Source organism: Micropterus salmoides, unplaced genomic scaffold, assembly GCF_014851395.1.
Source record: "Micropterus salmoides isolate LMB-PRFRI ecotype aquatic unplaced genomic scaffold, ASM1485139v1 Ms_hic_scaffold_9, whole genome shotgun sequence".
NCBI lineage: Eukaryota > Metazoa > Chordata > Actinopteri > Centrarchiformes > Centrarchidae > Micropterus > Micropterus salmoides.
Window position 1 is genome coordinate 27,756,109 of NW_024044681.1, and position 13,445 is coordinate 27,769,553.

At 40.3% G+C, this 13,445-nt stretch overlaps 1 protein-coding gene across 12 annotated transcripts; it reads left to right on the forward strand.

Annotated features, from left to right (window-relative positions):
- Positions 1 to 1,007: 1,007 nt before the first annotated feature.
- Positions 1,008 to 13,083, forward strand: aifm1 (apoptosis inducing factor mitochondrion associated 1). Of its 12 annotated transcripts, XM_038707922.1 has the most exons (23): positions 1,008 to 1,261; positions 2,745 to 2,875; positions 3,126 to 3,246; positions 3,404 to 3,427; positions 4,228 to 4,338; positions 5,497 to 5,568; positions 5,727 to 5,798; positions 6,451 to 6,522; positions 6,727 to 6,798; positions 6,902 to 6,979; positions 7,385 to 7,506; positions 7,666 to 7,796; positions 8,218 to 8,308; positions 8,507 to 8,591; positions 8,669 to 8,745; positions 9,027 to 9,135; positions 9,248 to 9,355; positions 9,452 to 9,540; positions 9,619 to 9,759; positions 10,366 to 10,508; positions 12,106 to 12,230; positions 12,346 to 12,536; positions 12,637 to 13,083. In XM_038707922.1, the coding sequence occupies exons 1-23, from the start codon at positions 1,174 to 1,176 to the stop codon at positions 12,706 to 12,708; spliced, it is 2,325 nt and encodes a 774-aa protein (XP_038563850.1). In that variant the 5' UTR covers positions 1,008 to 1,173; the 3' UTR covers positions 12,709 to 13,083. The 12 variants fall into 12 exon arrangements, with proteins under 12 accessions (XP_038563850.1, XP_038563853.1, XP_038563854.1 ...); XM_038707925.1 differs by lacking the exon at positions 5,727 to 5,798 and having other exon boundaries at positions 1,009 to 1,261; XM_038707926.1 differs by lacking the exon at positions 5,497 to 5,568 and having other exon boundaries at positions 1,009 to 1,261.
- The last annotated feature ends 362 nt before the right edge of the window (positions 13,084 to 13,445 follow it).

Consider the following 13,445-nt stretch of genomic DNA (forward strand, 5'->3'; position numbering starts at 1 on the left):
TTTCCTGTCATGAATAATCCGCTGCCTTAATAATAATGATTTTCAACAGATAAACACAGACTACTTTTAAGTCCATTTCAGAAGACAACATGGCGAGCTTTCAAAATTACCATTCTGCATTTACAGTTAATCAGTAGGCTAAATCTAAACAGACTCAATCTAACCGCTTTTCAAATTTCTTGAGCGACCACCAGGGGGAGACATAATGATCAAGTTTATGATTTTGTATGATCTATCACTGGGCAAATTTCATATTCAAAATTCATTACTCAGAGAAAATGTGTGTACATTACTTACATTACACCCACCTTACACACATTAATTCCATTACATTAATTATGTCTTCATTTAGTAAATCCATGGACACTATGTAAATAATGTGAAGAAACACAAACCTTTTTTTTCTTGCTTGTTTTTTATTTACCTCATGTGTTTTAGATGACATTTATTTAGTAAATCTTTATTATTGTTAATTTTGTTATGTTGTCATGTGTTTTGCATTGTTTATTTACACAACTTCATGTTGTTATGAACTCTAGTACCTGCCTCCTCCTTTGTCTCCGTTTCGTCTCTGTTAAAACTGCCTGGAAAACATTTCTTAACATGTTAGCCCATGATAAATAAACTGCGGACTGCAGCAGTGCACTGTGGCTGCGGCATCAGCAGTGGTGAACATTGGCTGTGAGACGTAAGAACCGGGTTTACGGCAGTTACCAAAGAGTCTTGAAGGAAAGAGTCCAATATCTGTGGGCCTATATAAAACAGAGTTTTAATCTGAAATGACACCAACTGTGTAGCTGAATACCACTACAAAGATGTTCGGATCTGCCATAGCAGAAAAATAACAACAAAACGTTGCTGTCGTTTAAGATTTTACGGAACTACATCCTAACTGATATCACAGGCGACGCCATATTTGTTTCAAAGGCGTTACCCTACTTCGTTTCCCAGCGGTGACCAATCTTACGTGCTCAAAGAGTCTTTACAATTACCCATGATTCCCCAGAAACGTGTGACCTGTCTCTGGCCTTGGCGTGTAGCTCGGTGTTGCTAGTTGTGTGTGTGAGCGTGTGTGTGTGCTGGCTATAGCATTTCATTAGCGTTAATTAGCGAGTGTTCCTGTCGAGAAGCCGGCTAGTAAACTGGGAACCGTTACAGCGGAGCTGAGCCACAATGCTGAAATGTAGAAATGTATGGAAAAAGCTTGCACCTCTTGCTAGAGCCTCATCAACTGTATGCCGGCAGAATGTGAGGAGAGCAGGTAAGTTAAGTTAACTAGTGACAGCACGTTAACTTGCACCTTCCATGATACCTGGCCTCAATTCAAACATACATTGCACATAACACATTATGTCGGCGGGTTGTGTATCCAGGTTACTACTAGGTGACTTCTCGTATCTTTGTTTAAGTATTCTGACCTTTGTGTGGCTGATACAAAGCTAACCTTAACTGAGCTAACATAGCAAGAGGCAACATGGATGTCCTATAGCTAACTTAAACCATTTTTCACTAAACTGTTTGAGCTCTTGCACGAAGCCTGTCAATAAGCAACGCTAGCTAATATTAAAATAATCCCTCATTGCCACAAGTGTTTTTTACGTGCTTGGATACAGTCCTTGTTTGCAGTGTGCTTCTGTGACAGGTGTTACACCATTTTCTGTAACCTGTCATGCTTTCATAAGCACACTTTGATTTGGATCACGGGTTTTTTTGAGCTCCTTGTAACCCTGAAAGGATAAGCACAGCAAGTACAACAGAGTCCTGCTGCAAGTATGGCAGCAATGATGATGGGGAGTTAATAGAGGAAAGTAGTTCATGGGAGAGGTTGATCATCAAGCCTCTAAACCCCAAACTCTGAGTGTGCTTCCTTTAATTAACCTACTTAGCTCAAGGATTCTTGTGCATTCATAGCGCCAATGTATGCCCCTCCATTTGGTGGAATTTCAAGTCAGGATGAAATGTAGGGATTCAACACTGAATATCAGCATAATATGTTTACATTGAAGATCTTGTGAGAAGACATGTTCTCATTGCCAGCATCCTCATGGGTGTTCTGCAGATCACACAGCCAGTAGCATTTACACAAATATTTGCAACAATTGCTTAGTCCCATGTCTGCATAATTTAAAATTGTCACCAAGATAGCCATTCTGTTCTTTTAGCGGTCACATTAATATAACTGTCACCTTCATAGTTTACAGCTGGCAGCTGGCCTAGGCATCAGCTGACATGTTGTTGTTGTTTTTATGCATACATTAACTGCACATGCCTTTTCACATGCCGTTAACTATAGAAAAGTTGGTGGAACATGTAGTGTCACGCTCCGTCTTACTTATGCCTTGTCCCCATCATCGGTGGTGTCCAGCCAGATAGCAAAGGGAGATGTTATTGACTGAACAGTTAATATGCTGTTTAATTAAGTGGCATTGTCAGTCAGACAGCTGCCACGTGGTAAGCCTGATCAACATAAACAAAAACAAAGATTGGAGTGCATCTCCAGTCATGCACCATTTTGAGTGTTTCACCCAACTCCACAATGCAGAAAAAAGATCTATTAATGAAAAAAACATGACACATTTAATCTGTAAATCCACGTTCAGTGTGTATAATACATGGCGTGGAGATGTAACTATGACTGACCTTTTGTTTGGATTACTCTTTGTGAGCACTGTCAATATTGTTGGACTGACAGTGGTGCGGTTTTGACCAATCTAAGATTTTGTCATGTGCCAAATTGTTTTCAGGGTTGCCCAATGGCAGGATACCAGCACGTGTACCCGTGGCTCACATGTCTACCGGGCCTACAGGAGGGGGTGGGGAAAACCACCTGTATGTCCTTCTGGTTGGAGCAGCCTGCCTCGGTGGTGGAATTTATGTGAGTTAGTCTGCCATAACATACAGTAGATGCACTGGAAATCATAATTGAGAGGTTGGAAATGAGTTTGTGCTCTTCAGTACATTACCTGTGTGTTTGCTGGGTTTCATCCAGAAGCTCATTCTCTGCCTGTTTGCAAATGTTCATGCCTGAAAAACTGACCAGATCTGATTTGCAGAATCGGGGCAGACTCACAGAGTAAGAGTTGAACTGGTTGTGATTAAATAGGGGGCTGTGTTTGTCTTCACAGGCGTACCAAACTATCAAGGGAGACCAACAAAGATATCAGGACCGTATTAATGAAATTTCATCCAGATCACAAAAAGCCGCCACAGAAGAACCAACCACACCCATCCAGTCAGAGCCTCCCGGTGCGTGATTTATATTAACTGAGTTTAATAATAATGAAACTTTTGACTGTTTACTTCATTACACAAACAAACAAAGTCTGAAGATACTCTTATCAGAGCCACATCATTCCAGTGTGATCCTTTTTTAGTTTACTGATTTTTTAGTTTGTTTTTTTAGCTGTGAAAGCCAGCAAGACAGAGGGTGAGTGATTTCTCTCTCATTTCTGAGTAGATGTTTATCTTAACATTTATAGATCAAACTTCACCTGTGTTAATAACGTAATAGTAGTTAAACTTGACCATGATATATTTATAACAGTGAACAAAGAGAGAACATTGCCTGTATAAAAAGATGTTAGGTACTCCAGTCAGTGCCATTGACTAGTCACTGATCTATACATCTGGAGTTGGTCCCCGGGCGCTGCACAGTGGCTGCCCACTGCTCCCTTGAGGGATGGGTTAAATGCAGACAATAAAGGTATCTTCTATTCTATTCTGTAGTGTTTGCTGTTGTCTTTGTGCTCTTTTCACAGAAAGATTTTTATTTATGTTTGTTATTTTTTGTATTTATGTTTGAAAATAAAATAACAGTTAAAGGTTATTTGGTGTAAGAGTAGTAATAATAATAATAATCTTTATTTGTAGAGCACTTTTCAAAAACAAGTTACAAAGTGCTTTAAAAAGTGTAAAGACAATAATACCCAAGAGACAATAATACAAAAACAATACAAGAGTAGGCTTGGAAACAGCTGACTCGGCATTACACAGTTAAGCTTCCTCTTTATTGCCATGTAAACAGATTTTGAGACTGCAAAACAAACTGCATTTAAAATTGTATTTAAAGTAGTGGTGGATTAAATTTAAATGACTTGCTTTTAACCCTGTTCTCTTTCTGATTAATAAGCCCCTCTGAACGTCACGTTACATAAAAGAAATGATGTTGAATGTCAGTCTTATTTCATAATTTTGTAAGCTAACATTTTATCTTTTCTTTTCTCTCAGCCGTCCCTGAGCCAGAAACTCAAGCAGCACCTTCACCAGAGGAGCCAAGTCCTCCAGTCCCTGACGTCGAATTAGCAGCAGCCCCCAGTGAAACAGCTGAACCGCCCCCAGGTCTGCATACTTTTCTATATACCTGCATGACACGTTCCTCCTGTTTAAACACTATGTTTGAACCAAAAAGTAACAGAAAAAAAGATGTGGAAAAATGTGTTACTTTTACACTTGCTCTATTGCACGTTTTACACTTATTATACTTTGAAGATAAGTTGGGTATCAGAAATGGCAACACTCACTGGTACAGTCATGTTAGTGCAAAAGAAGCAGGCTGGAAAACAGTCTTTTCACTTCTCTTTACACTTTTCTCATAATTGCAGTAAAATATTAAAAATGTTATGGTGATGATGTTCTAAACACGAGGCCCCTTGGATACTGTAAACCGGCATTGTCTTGTCTGTGTGAGTCTAAATCCAGAAGCCGAGAGGTTTACTGCATGAACTGTGACTTTGCCTGCTTGTTGCATCTGTTTTATTTTTCACTCACCTCCTTGTATGCAGTGAGACATTTGTCATGCTCGGTGCGTTCTGTTTCTCAGTTTGTGGGCTAATGTAAATTAACCTTTTATAAAGTTTCACACTCACATACTCTCCTCCATTCTGAACTGTAAATATTTCTGTTTTTTGTGAGAGACCGTGGTTGGAGTTCTCAAAATTTTCTACAAATATTTTGGCTCCTGGTGTTCTTTGTTGTCATATTTGTGATATGAAACTGCACCCATTCGGTTGACACTTTCTGTGAAAGTGTCCTACTTTGGCGAACTTTATGCTGTGATTGTACTCAAAAGCAGTACTTTACTGTTATTCATAATTGGAAGCTACCCTTTTAAAGTGGGTTACTTGTATTTCCTTTCATGTGGCTTCTGAGATCTAATTGTAACAGGAAGTGTTAAAACGGAAAACAGAAAAGTGTCTGGTCCTTGTGAACATCAGTGTGGTAAGACATGCTTGAGTAAAAATTAGCTCAGTCATCAACACTGAAAAAAAGTTGCAACTCCATACTCAGCTCCTTGATAATGTGTCAAATATGCAACAGTTGTTGCAGTATGTGGTGTACTGCAGTATACAGTATGTCTCTGTAAAAGTTAACCACAAATTGGGCAGCTTCCAATTCTTACTGTTTTAGCGTGCATGCTCTGCAGGAGAAGATATGCATGGATCCTTCCCCTTCTATAATCTTGTAAAAAATATAATCTTAAATGGACTGCCTCAACAGCAGATGAGCCAGTGGTAGAAGCGCCCCAAGAGGAGGCAGCAGAACCACCTGCTGCACGTGTAGTTGAGGAGGGTAAGAATTTAGGAGAAAGGGTAAACTGATCTGATTAATTCACTCGTTCTGTTGGAAATACTGAACTCCATCTGAGCTGAGTTTGTAGCGTAGATACATCATTTAAAGCTGGATTGCACATCAGAGGTTATTATGTAACTTACCCACTATTCTACCAGAACCATCACCCCCCTCTGAGCCGTCCCCAGCAGAGCTTACAGAGCCGCCCCCTGCACCTGTTGTGGAGAGTGGTAAGCACTCAGACAGACCTGTGCATGGAACCAGTGATGTACATTTACCGCAATGAAGCGCAGAAGAGGGCAGACACAACACTGATACCCTTCCCCCACATTTTGAGAATGTTGTTATATGTTTTGTTGTTAACACCTTTTCTCCTATTTATATTTTTAACATTTTTTTTTGTCGTCACAGCTTTCCTCCTTTCCTGTTCACTCGTTTTTCACATTTTTTGGGTTCTAATAATAATAAGGTTAATCTCACTCACATTAAAAAAAAAAAAATTCTTTTTGCATTGACTCCTTTCAGGTGCACTGACTGTGTCTCTCTCCTGCTTTGTGCTTTTTGCTTCTATCTCCTGCTCTTCCTTGTGTAGAAATTAGCAGTGACACTGTCATCAACACTGACAGAAGTTACAACTCCGTACTCATCTTCTTGATAATATTTCTGTCAATATATACCGGTTGTGTAATGTCTGGTGTTCTGTGGTGTTCTGTGGTATTCAGTATGTACATCACTGTAAAAGTTACCCGCTAATTGGGCAACTTGCGGTTGTTATTGTGATGGTGTGCATGCTCTGCAGAATGTTCCCACGGTAAATCTAAAGAAATGCATGGATCCTGGTCAAAAAAAAAAAAAAATCCATACTATGGACTGCCTCAACAGCAGATGAGCCAGTGGTAGAAGCGCCCCCCGAGGAGGCAGCAGAACCACCTGCTGCACGTGTAGTTGAGGAGGGTAAGAATTTAGTAGAAAGGGTAAACTCATTCTGTAGGAAATACTGAACTCCATCTGAGCTGAGTTTGTGGCGTATGTACATGCGACAGCTCAGTTAAAGCTGGATTGCACATATTAGCCGTATTGCACATATTAGCTGTATTGCACATATTAGCTGTATTGCACATCAGAGGTTATTATGTAACTTTCCCACTATGCTACCAGAACAATCACCCCCCTCTGAGCCGTCCCCAGCAGAGCTTACAGAGCCGCCCCCTGCACCTGTTGTGGAGAGTGGTAAGCACTCGGACAGACCTGTGCATGGAACCAGTGATGTACATTTACCACATCTGAAGGTTTATTTTGTCTTAACTGGTTAATGCTCCGGTTATACTAACAGAACCTACAGCAGCAGCAGCAGCTGAAAGCCCCTCAGCAGAGCCACCCGAGCCTCAGCCTGAAGTTGTGGCAGTGAGTGGTAAGACCATAGTCCAGACTCGGTTGGAGCAGGGATGAGGGCGGACATGACACTGATACCCCCCCCCCCCCCCCCCCCCCCCCCCCCCCCATTTTGATAATGTTAATGTTAATCTCCACATTTTGTTTTTGTCATTACAGCTTTTCTCCCTGCCTGTTCATGGGTTTTCACATTGTTTGGGTTCTTATTATGATAAAGGTTACTCTCACTCACATGAAAAAATATAATTTCTTTTTCCAGTTACTCCTTTCAGGTGTATTTGTGTAAGCCATGGGTACTGATGAGCACCCCAGATCATGCACTGACTGTGTGTCTCTCCTGCTTTTTGCCTGTCTTGCTCTCTCCCTCTTTCTTTCACCCTCGCTCTCTCTCGTGCTTGCTGTCGCTCTCTTGTGCAAAATCCAGGAGTGGACTCCACACCTGCTTCTCTCAAGGTCCCCTCACACACCCCCTACCTCCTTATCGGTGGCGGTACCGCCTCCTTCGCCGCAGCCCGGTCTATTCGAGCCAGAGACCCCGGTGCAAAGGTCACTCAGGCCTCTGTTTTAACAGTAAAAGCCAGGCAAAGAATTCAGTTAATTTTTGACATAGTTGTACCTGAGTTTATTTACATGTTTTTCCTAATGTACTGTGCCTGGCAAGTGACACTACCTGTGTTAATGCCTTTTTTAAATTGTTGCTACCAGGTATTGATTGTGACTGATGAGCCAGACCTTCCATACATGAGACCACCTCTTTCTAAGGAACTGTGGTTCTCTGATGACCCCAGTGTGACGGAAACACTGCGTTTCAAACAGTGGAATGGAAAGGAAAGAAGGTGTGCTTTTACTGTCTTCCGCTTTTAATACCTTGAATTATTTCTTATTGTCTTCCTTTGTTGCAATAATTGTCTCTCTCTGCTGTGATCAGTGGAGTCAGTTAGACAGATAGTTCATGGGAACTATCTGCACTTACTAAACTCTATTACTACTAACTTCCCCCCTTTTTTTTTTTTTATTTATTTATTTTTTTTATACAGTATTTGCAACAAACAACTGTTGATGTAAAGCAAAATCTTTTCCTGTGCTGCAAATACATTTACAGGGTGTTTTTACTTCCATAATACCAAATATTAAAATATTTGGCTGATTTATTTATAGCTGTGTTTATGTGCATTTGTATATTTTTTTCTTTTTCTTTTTTCCTTTTTAAACATGGAAAGTGTTCAAAGATTTTAATACCTTGTCTTTATTTGCCAGTATCTACTTCCAGCCAGCATCATTCTACATTAATCCAGAGGAATTGGATAGTGCAGAAAATGGGGGAGTGGCGGTGCTCACTGGCAAAAAGGTTGGCTTATATTTGATTTCCTTAATACTCAGACACTACAGTGTGCTGACTTCATAATTATATACAGTTCATGATATTCATACAGAAGTGAGGAATTTTAGTGGCAGATGTAAATGTACATTTTTTGCTCTCTCCTTCTGTCTTTCACCGTCAGTTTGACACGTTTTTTTCTCAAATACATGATTGGATCCATTTTAGGTGGTTCAGATGGATGTGAGAGGAAACAAAGTCAAATTGGACGATGAAACTGAGATTTCATATGACAAGTGTTTGATCGCTACAGGTGAGCCACTTTAAAATGTATTGATTACTACATGTGGCTTGAACCTGGTGGAAGCTAATCTGAACTGTTCTCCTAAGGCGGTGTTCCAAGAAATCTACAAGTCATTGAAAGAGCAGGGGAGGAGGTGACACAGAAGACAACTTTGTTCCGCAAGGTCAGTGTCTAGCCACAAGGAGGGGTGCTAGCTTTTTGTCAGTTTGGGAATTTCTTCTTGATGGTAAAAGCGCCAAAGAATTGTCATATTTTGGCTGTGGGAGTAATATGACATGATGGAAATATTTAGATGGTTATATATAAATGAATCTACAGTCCCACAGGTGCACAAAGATATAAACACACTAATATAAGGCCATTTTAATGTCTTTAGAGTAACTGTGACATACAACTACCCCAATAAAAAAAGAGTACATATGATCCAAATCTTGTTCTCAATAGATCGATGACTTCAAATCACTGGATAAGGTCACCAGAAACATCAAGTCCATCACAATCATTGGAGGCGGCTTCTTGGGCAGCGAGCTGGCCTGTGCCCTCGGCAGGAGATGTAAGCTTACTGAGATGAGAAAATGACAGAATAGATGATGATGATAATACTGATGTTTGAATGTTGAATTAATTTATTGCTCTGTTATTTGATCGCTCCTCCTCTTTCTCAGCACATGAGTCTGACCTGGAGGTGATACAGATGTACCCCGAGAAGGGCAACATGGGAAAAGTGTTGCCCGAGTACCTGAGTAACTGGACAACAGAAAAAGTCAAGAGAGGTTAGTGTCCTGTTTAGTACTCTAGCATGTCTAGTTACACTTAAATTTTATTATCTCCTCATTTCTTTATTAAATTTGCTCTATTTGGTTTTATAGAGGGCGTAAAAGTCATCACAGAAGCTTTGGTGAAGTCTGTGACCTGCAAAGATGATAAGTTAGAAATCCAACTGAAGGATGGCAGATTGGTAGGTTCTTGCGCAAGTTCAGTGCAAGTCAGGAAAATTACGTATTAGTTACTGATTATCTTGCGTCTCCCCTTGAAGGTGAAAACCGATCACATTGTTGCAGCTGTTGGCCTGGAGCCAAATGTTGACCTTGCTAAGTCAGCCGGTCTGGAGGTGGACTCTGACTTTGGTGGCTATCGGGTCAATGCAGAGCTGCAAGCTAGATCCAATATTTGGGTGGTAAGTTAATGTTCATAAGGTAGCTGAAGCCTTTTAATAACAGTCAACAAGATCATGATCATGTATACTTAATTTAGTGAAAGAGATCACCAGTTAGTAGCAAGTTTGCTGTTTATGTTAAACCCCATGTGCCAATTTTAACTGTATCTTATCTCCTTTAAAAAGCTGAGACTCATGATAAGTGGATGAATGTTCATGGAGTTTATGGTTGTTTAGTGATACGACTCACCCTTGTTCTTCAAGTTGAATAAAACATGTATTTATTTAAACATGGCAGCTCTCTTTTTATCACCCACTGTTAAAGAGTTGGTAAAAAAACAAAATGTTGACTGAATATAAATAAATTGAAGAACAAACAAAATCCACTGTGCTCCATTTTTGAGGTTTAATTGTGGTAGGTAAAGTAGGTGAAGGTGTGCAGATGCAAGTTTTCTATGACATTATCAGTACTTTCAGTTTTATCTTGTATTATAGTGCCCTCCTCAGGCAAACTCGGGTCATGGTCCAGCAGCAATGCACCTCTGTAGACATATAATGCAGTTGAAAATTAGGTAGAGATTGGAATCAGTGCCACATAAATCCTTAATCCTTTCTCTCTGTATTAAGGCAGGAGATGCTGCCTGTTTCTATGACATCAGACTGGGCCGCAGACGAGTGGAGCACCATGATCATGCCGTTGTGAGCGGGAGACTAGCAGGGGAGAACATGACAGGAGCCAACAAACCCTACTGGCACCAGTCTATGTTCTGGTGGGTATTAGAGTAATGCGTATTTCCTGCTAGCGATGCTAATTCAAGGGTTTCACGGGTCACAGATTCAAACCATTTTGCAAATGAGAGCCGTGGCTGCAAGCTATGAAACCAGCTTGAAGTGGAAATGAAGGGAAAGCGAGATCCAGTCTGAACACAGGTCCACATTCATTGAATACACATAAATAAGCGGGCACTGGGGCAGCATGTACAAATATAAGTGACTCTGGTTTATTCTTTTTTTAGAAGTCAGATGAACATGCATGATTGCTTTTGAAGTTCTGAATACCATTAAGTTCTGAAATATTTAAAATGCCTTTAGCGGACATTAGGGTAGGAGTTTCCACCAGAGGGCTGCGTTATCAGCGCCAGACATTTTTAAGCCCATCATAAATTTAGTAACTCTGTTAAAAACATTACTGATATGATCACGGGGGGGTGGCTAGAAATTGAACTGGAGGGAGGCAAGCACTGCACAGATGAATGCTGTGACTGCATGCTTTTAGCAGCTGCTGAAATTTGACACACTGCTGACAACATGGGTTCATTGCAGTCCAAAAAAAAATACAGGGCCATTAGTCAAACTAGCATGGTTGATGCACCAACAGATGTAGATAGATGATATGTTGATATTCTCATGAATGCCATGGTAACGTGTCTGCAGAATCAGGATACTGTGATGCCTCCTGGGCATATAAACAGCAATGGTACACTAACAGGACATCAGCAGCAGTTAGTTCATTTAAAAGGTCATCATGTTCATTTTTGTTTTATATTTAACATACTCTAGAGATACCCCTTGTTCCATATTCCACTTTTACTCCTCAATGAAAACGGTCAGTTTAAAATCAAAGGCCTTTTGGTCAAATACAATATAAACACACATATGTGAACTGTCAGTCTTTTGGTAAACTATTTCAAGAACACATTTAATTACAGTAACACTGAAATGGTGCCAACAGATTCTCTAAAAATCTCAATGAAGCTGTACACATTTAGTGCGCAGGCTCCCTGGGCAGAGTGAACACAGCATGTGAGTTTTCAAGGACAGTTAGCTGTGACATTACTTCAGGTCAGCCAGCTTGAAACTCATCAAGTGGCGGTGGGGGGGTATCACTGATGTTCACAGGTACATTTTTAACAAGTGTCCCCTCAGCCCTGTTTGTTTTGTGTGTGTGTGTGTGTGTGTTGGTGCGTGTGTAGAACAGAAGCTGTGAGAGGTACACAAACATACACATCGTTTTGAAAGCTGTTTTGACAGTAAAGTTTTCGAAACTAGAAGTTGCTGCACTTCACCTTGGAGGATGAACTTCGGCAAAACTATTTTCAACAGAAATTTGCAGAAGATTTTTTTTCCAGTGTCAGTCAAGCTGCAGTGTCTATATATTGGCTTAACTCTAAAAACAATATTATTAAAAATGTTGGGGTGAAAGCAGTTCGTCTGAAATAATATTAAATAAAGTTATTCTTCAATTCCATGTAGTAGTGAAAGGTCTTGTCATAGCACAATAAAAACAAATCAAAGGAGAGAGAATGTTTCTTGTTCTGAATCGTATTATGCCCTCAACATATTTTCCAATCGCATGTTTTCTCACAGGAGTGACCTGGGTCCTGATGTAGGCTATGAGGCGATTGGGATTGTTGACAGCAGCCTACCAACAGTAGGGGTGTTTGCCAAAGCCACTGCCAAGGATACACCTAAAGCTGCTACAGAGCAGTCAGGTAGGAGCATTCTCAATTAGTTAGTTCAAAAAAACGTAATCTTATAAAGCAAAAACAAAGAATGAAGTTATGGACTAAAGGTCAGATTTAGTTTTACCCATTAAATGTATTGCAGGAACTGGGATCCGCTCAGAAAGTGAAACAGAGGACACGGCCACTAGCCCAGTGGCTTCTTCAACGCCTGCTCCCGCTATGGAGCAACACAAAGACGACTATGGAAAAGGAGTCATCTTCTACCTGAGAGACAAAGTGGTGGTGGGTATTATCCTGTGGAACGTGTTCAACAGAATGCCCATCGCAAGGAAGGTGAGCACTGTCGCTCTGTTAGAAAAATGCCTTTGTGTCATATTAAAGACTAAAATATAGATTTGTTTATTGTAAAATTGTTTATATCTGTTATTTGTAGATTATCAAGGACGGAGAGGAACACGCAGATCTGAATGAAGTGGCCAAGCTGTTCAACATCCATGAGGATTAAGATGGAGGACACTCTTGGAAAGGGAGTTACACTTCATGTTAAGACTGAACTTTGACAGCCATTGCCACACAACTGATCATACTTACAAAACGGAGAAATTCATGTAAATCACGTCATGTCGTTGAAATATTTTCATATTTGGAATTTGTACCTGCGTCACCTGTTTGTTGTTGTTGTTTTTTTCTATTCAGGAGAAGTCAGTGTCTCATCTTCCACCAAACATTTTGCTTGCATTTTCTTTTAAATCATCGTCAAGATGTGATTGTCTGCTTTTCCCCACCAGGCTGAAAATGTCAAGCATGGATTATTTTCCTCTGTGTGATCAGAGCAGCTTGCTGTGAGAAAAGCTGCAATAAAAGCTATTTTTAAATTGGAGTGATCCCATTATTTTGCTCCTAGATAATGGCACTGATGCTAGATAAGTTGAACTGCATTCTGAGCTAAGTGTTAAAGCCTGTGTGGTTGAGCTCATCTGTCCTGGAGCATTTTAATCAATGTGTACTATTTGGCAAATTTAATTGGGTCATGCATGTGAACTATGGTGATAGGACGTTTTCAAATGGAGTGAGGAAATGTTACAGGTGTAACCTCAGCTAAAAGCACTTATTGTTAGTTTAAATGGGAACAGGCAGACTTGTATAAATGGCACCTGACAAGTAAGTTTTACAGTGTGTGAAAGTATAATCTAATTAAGTAGAGCCAATGTGCGCTCCAGCAAAAGCAGCATTAAAATGAAG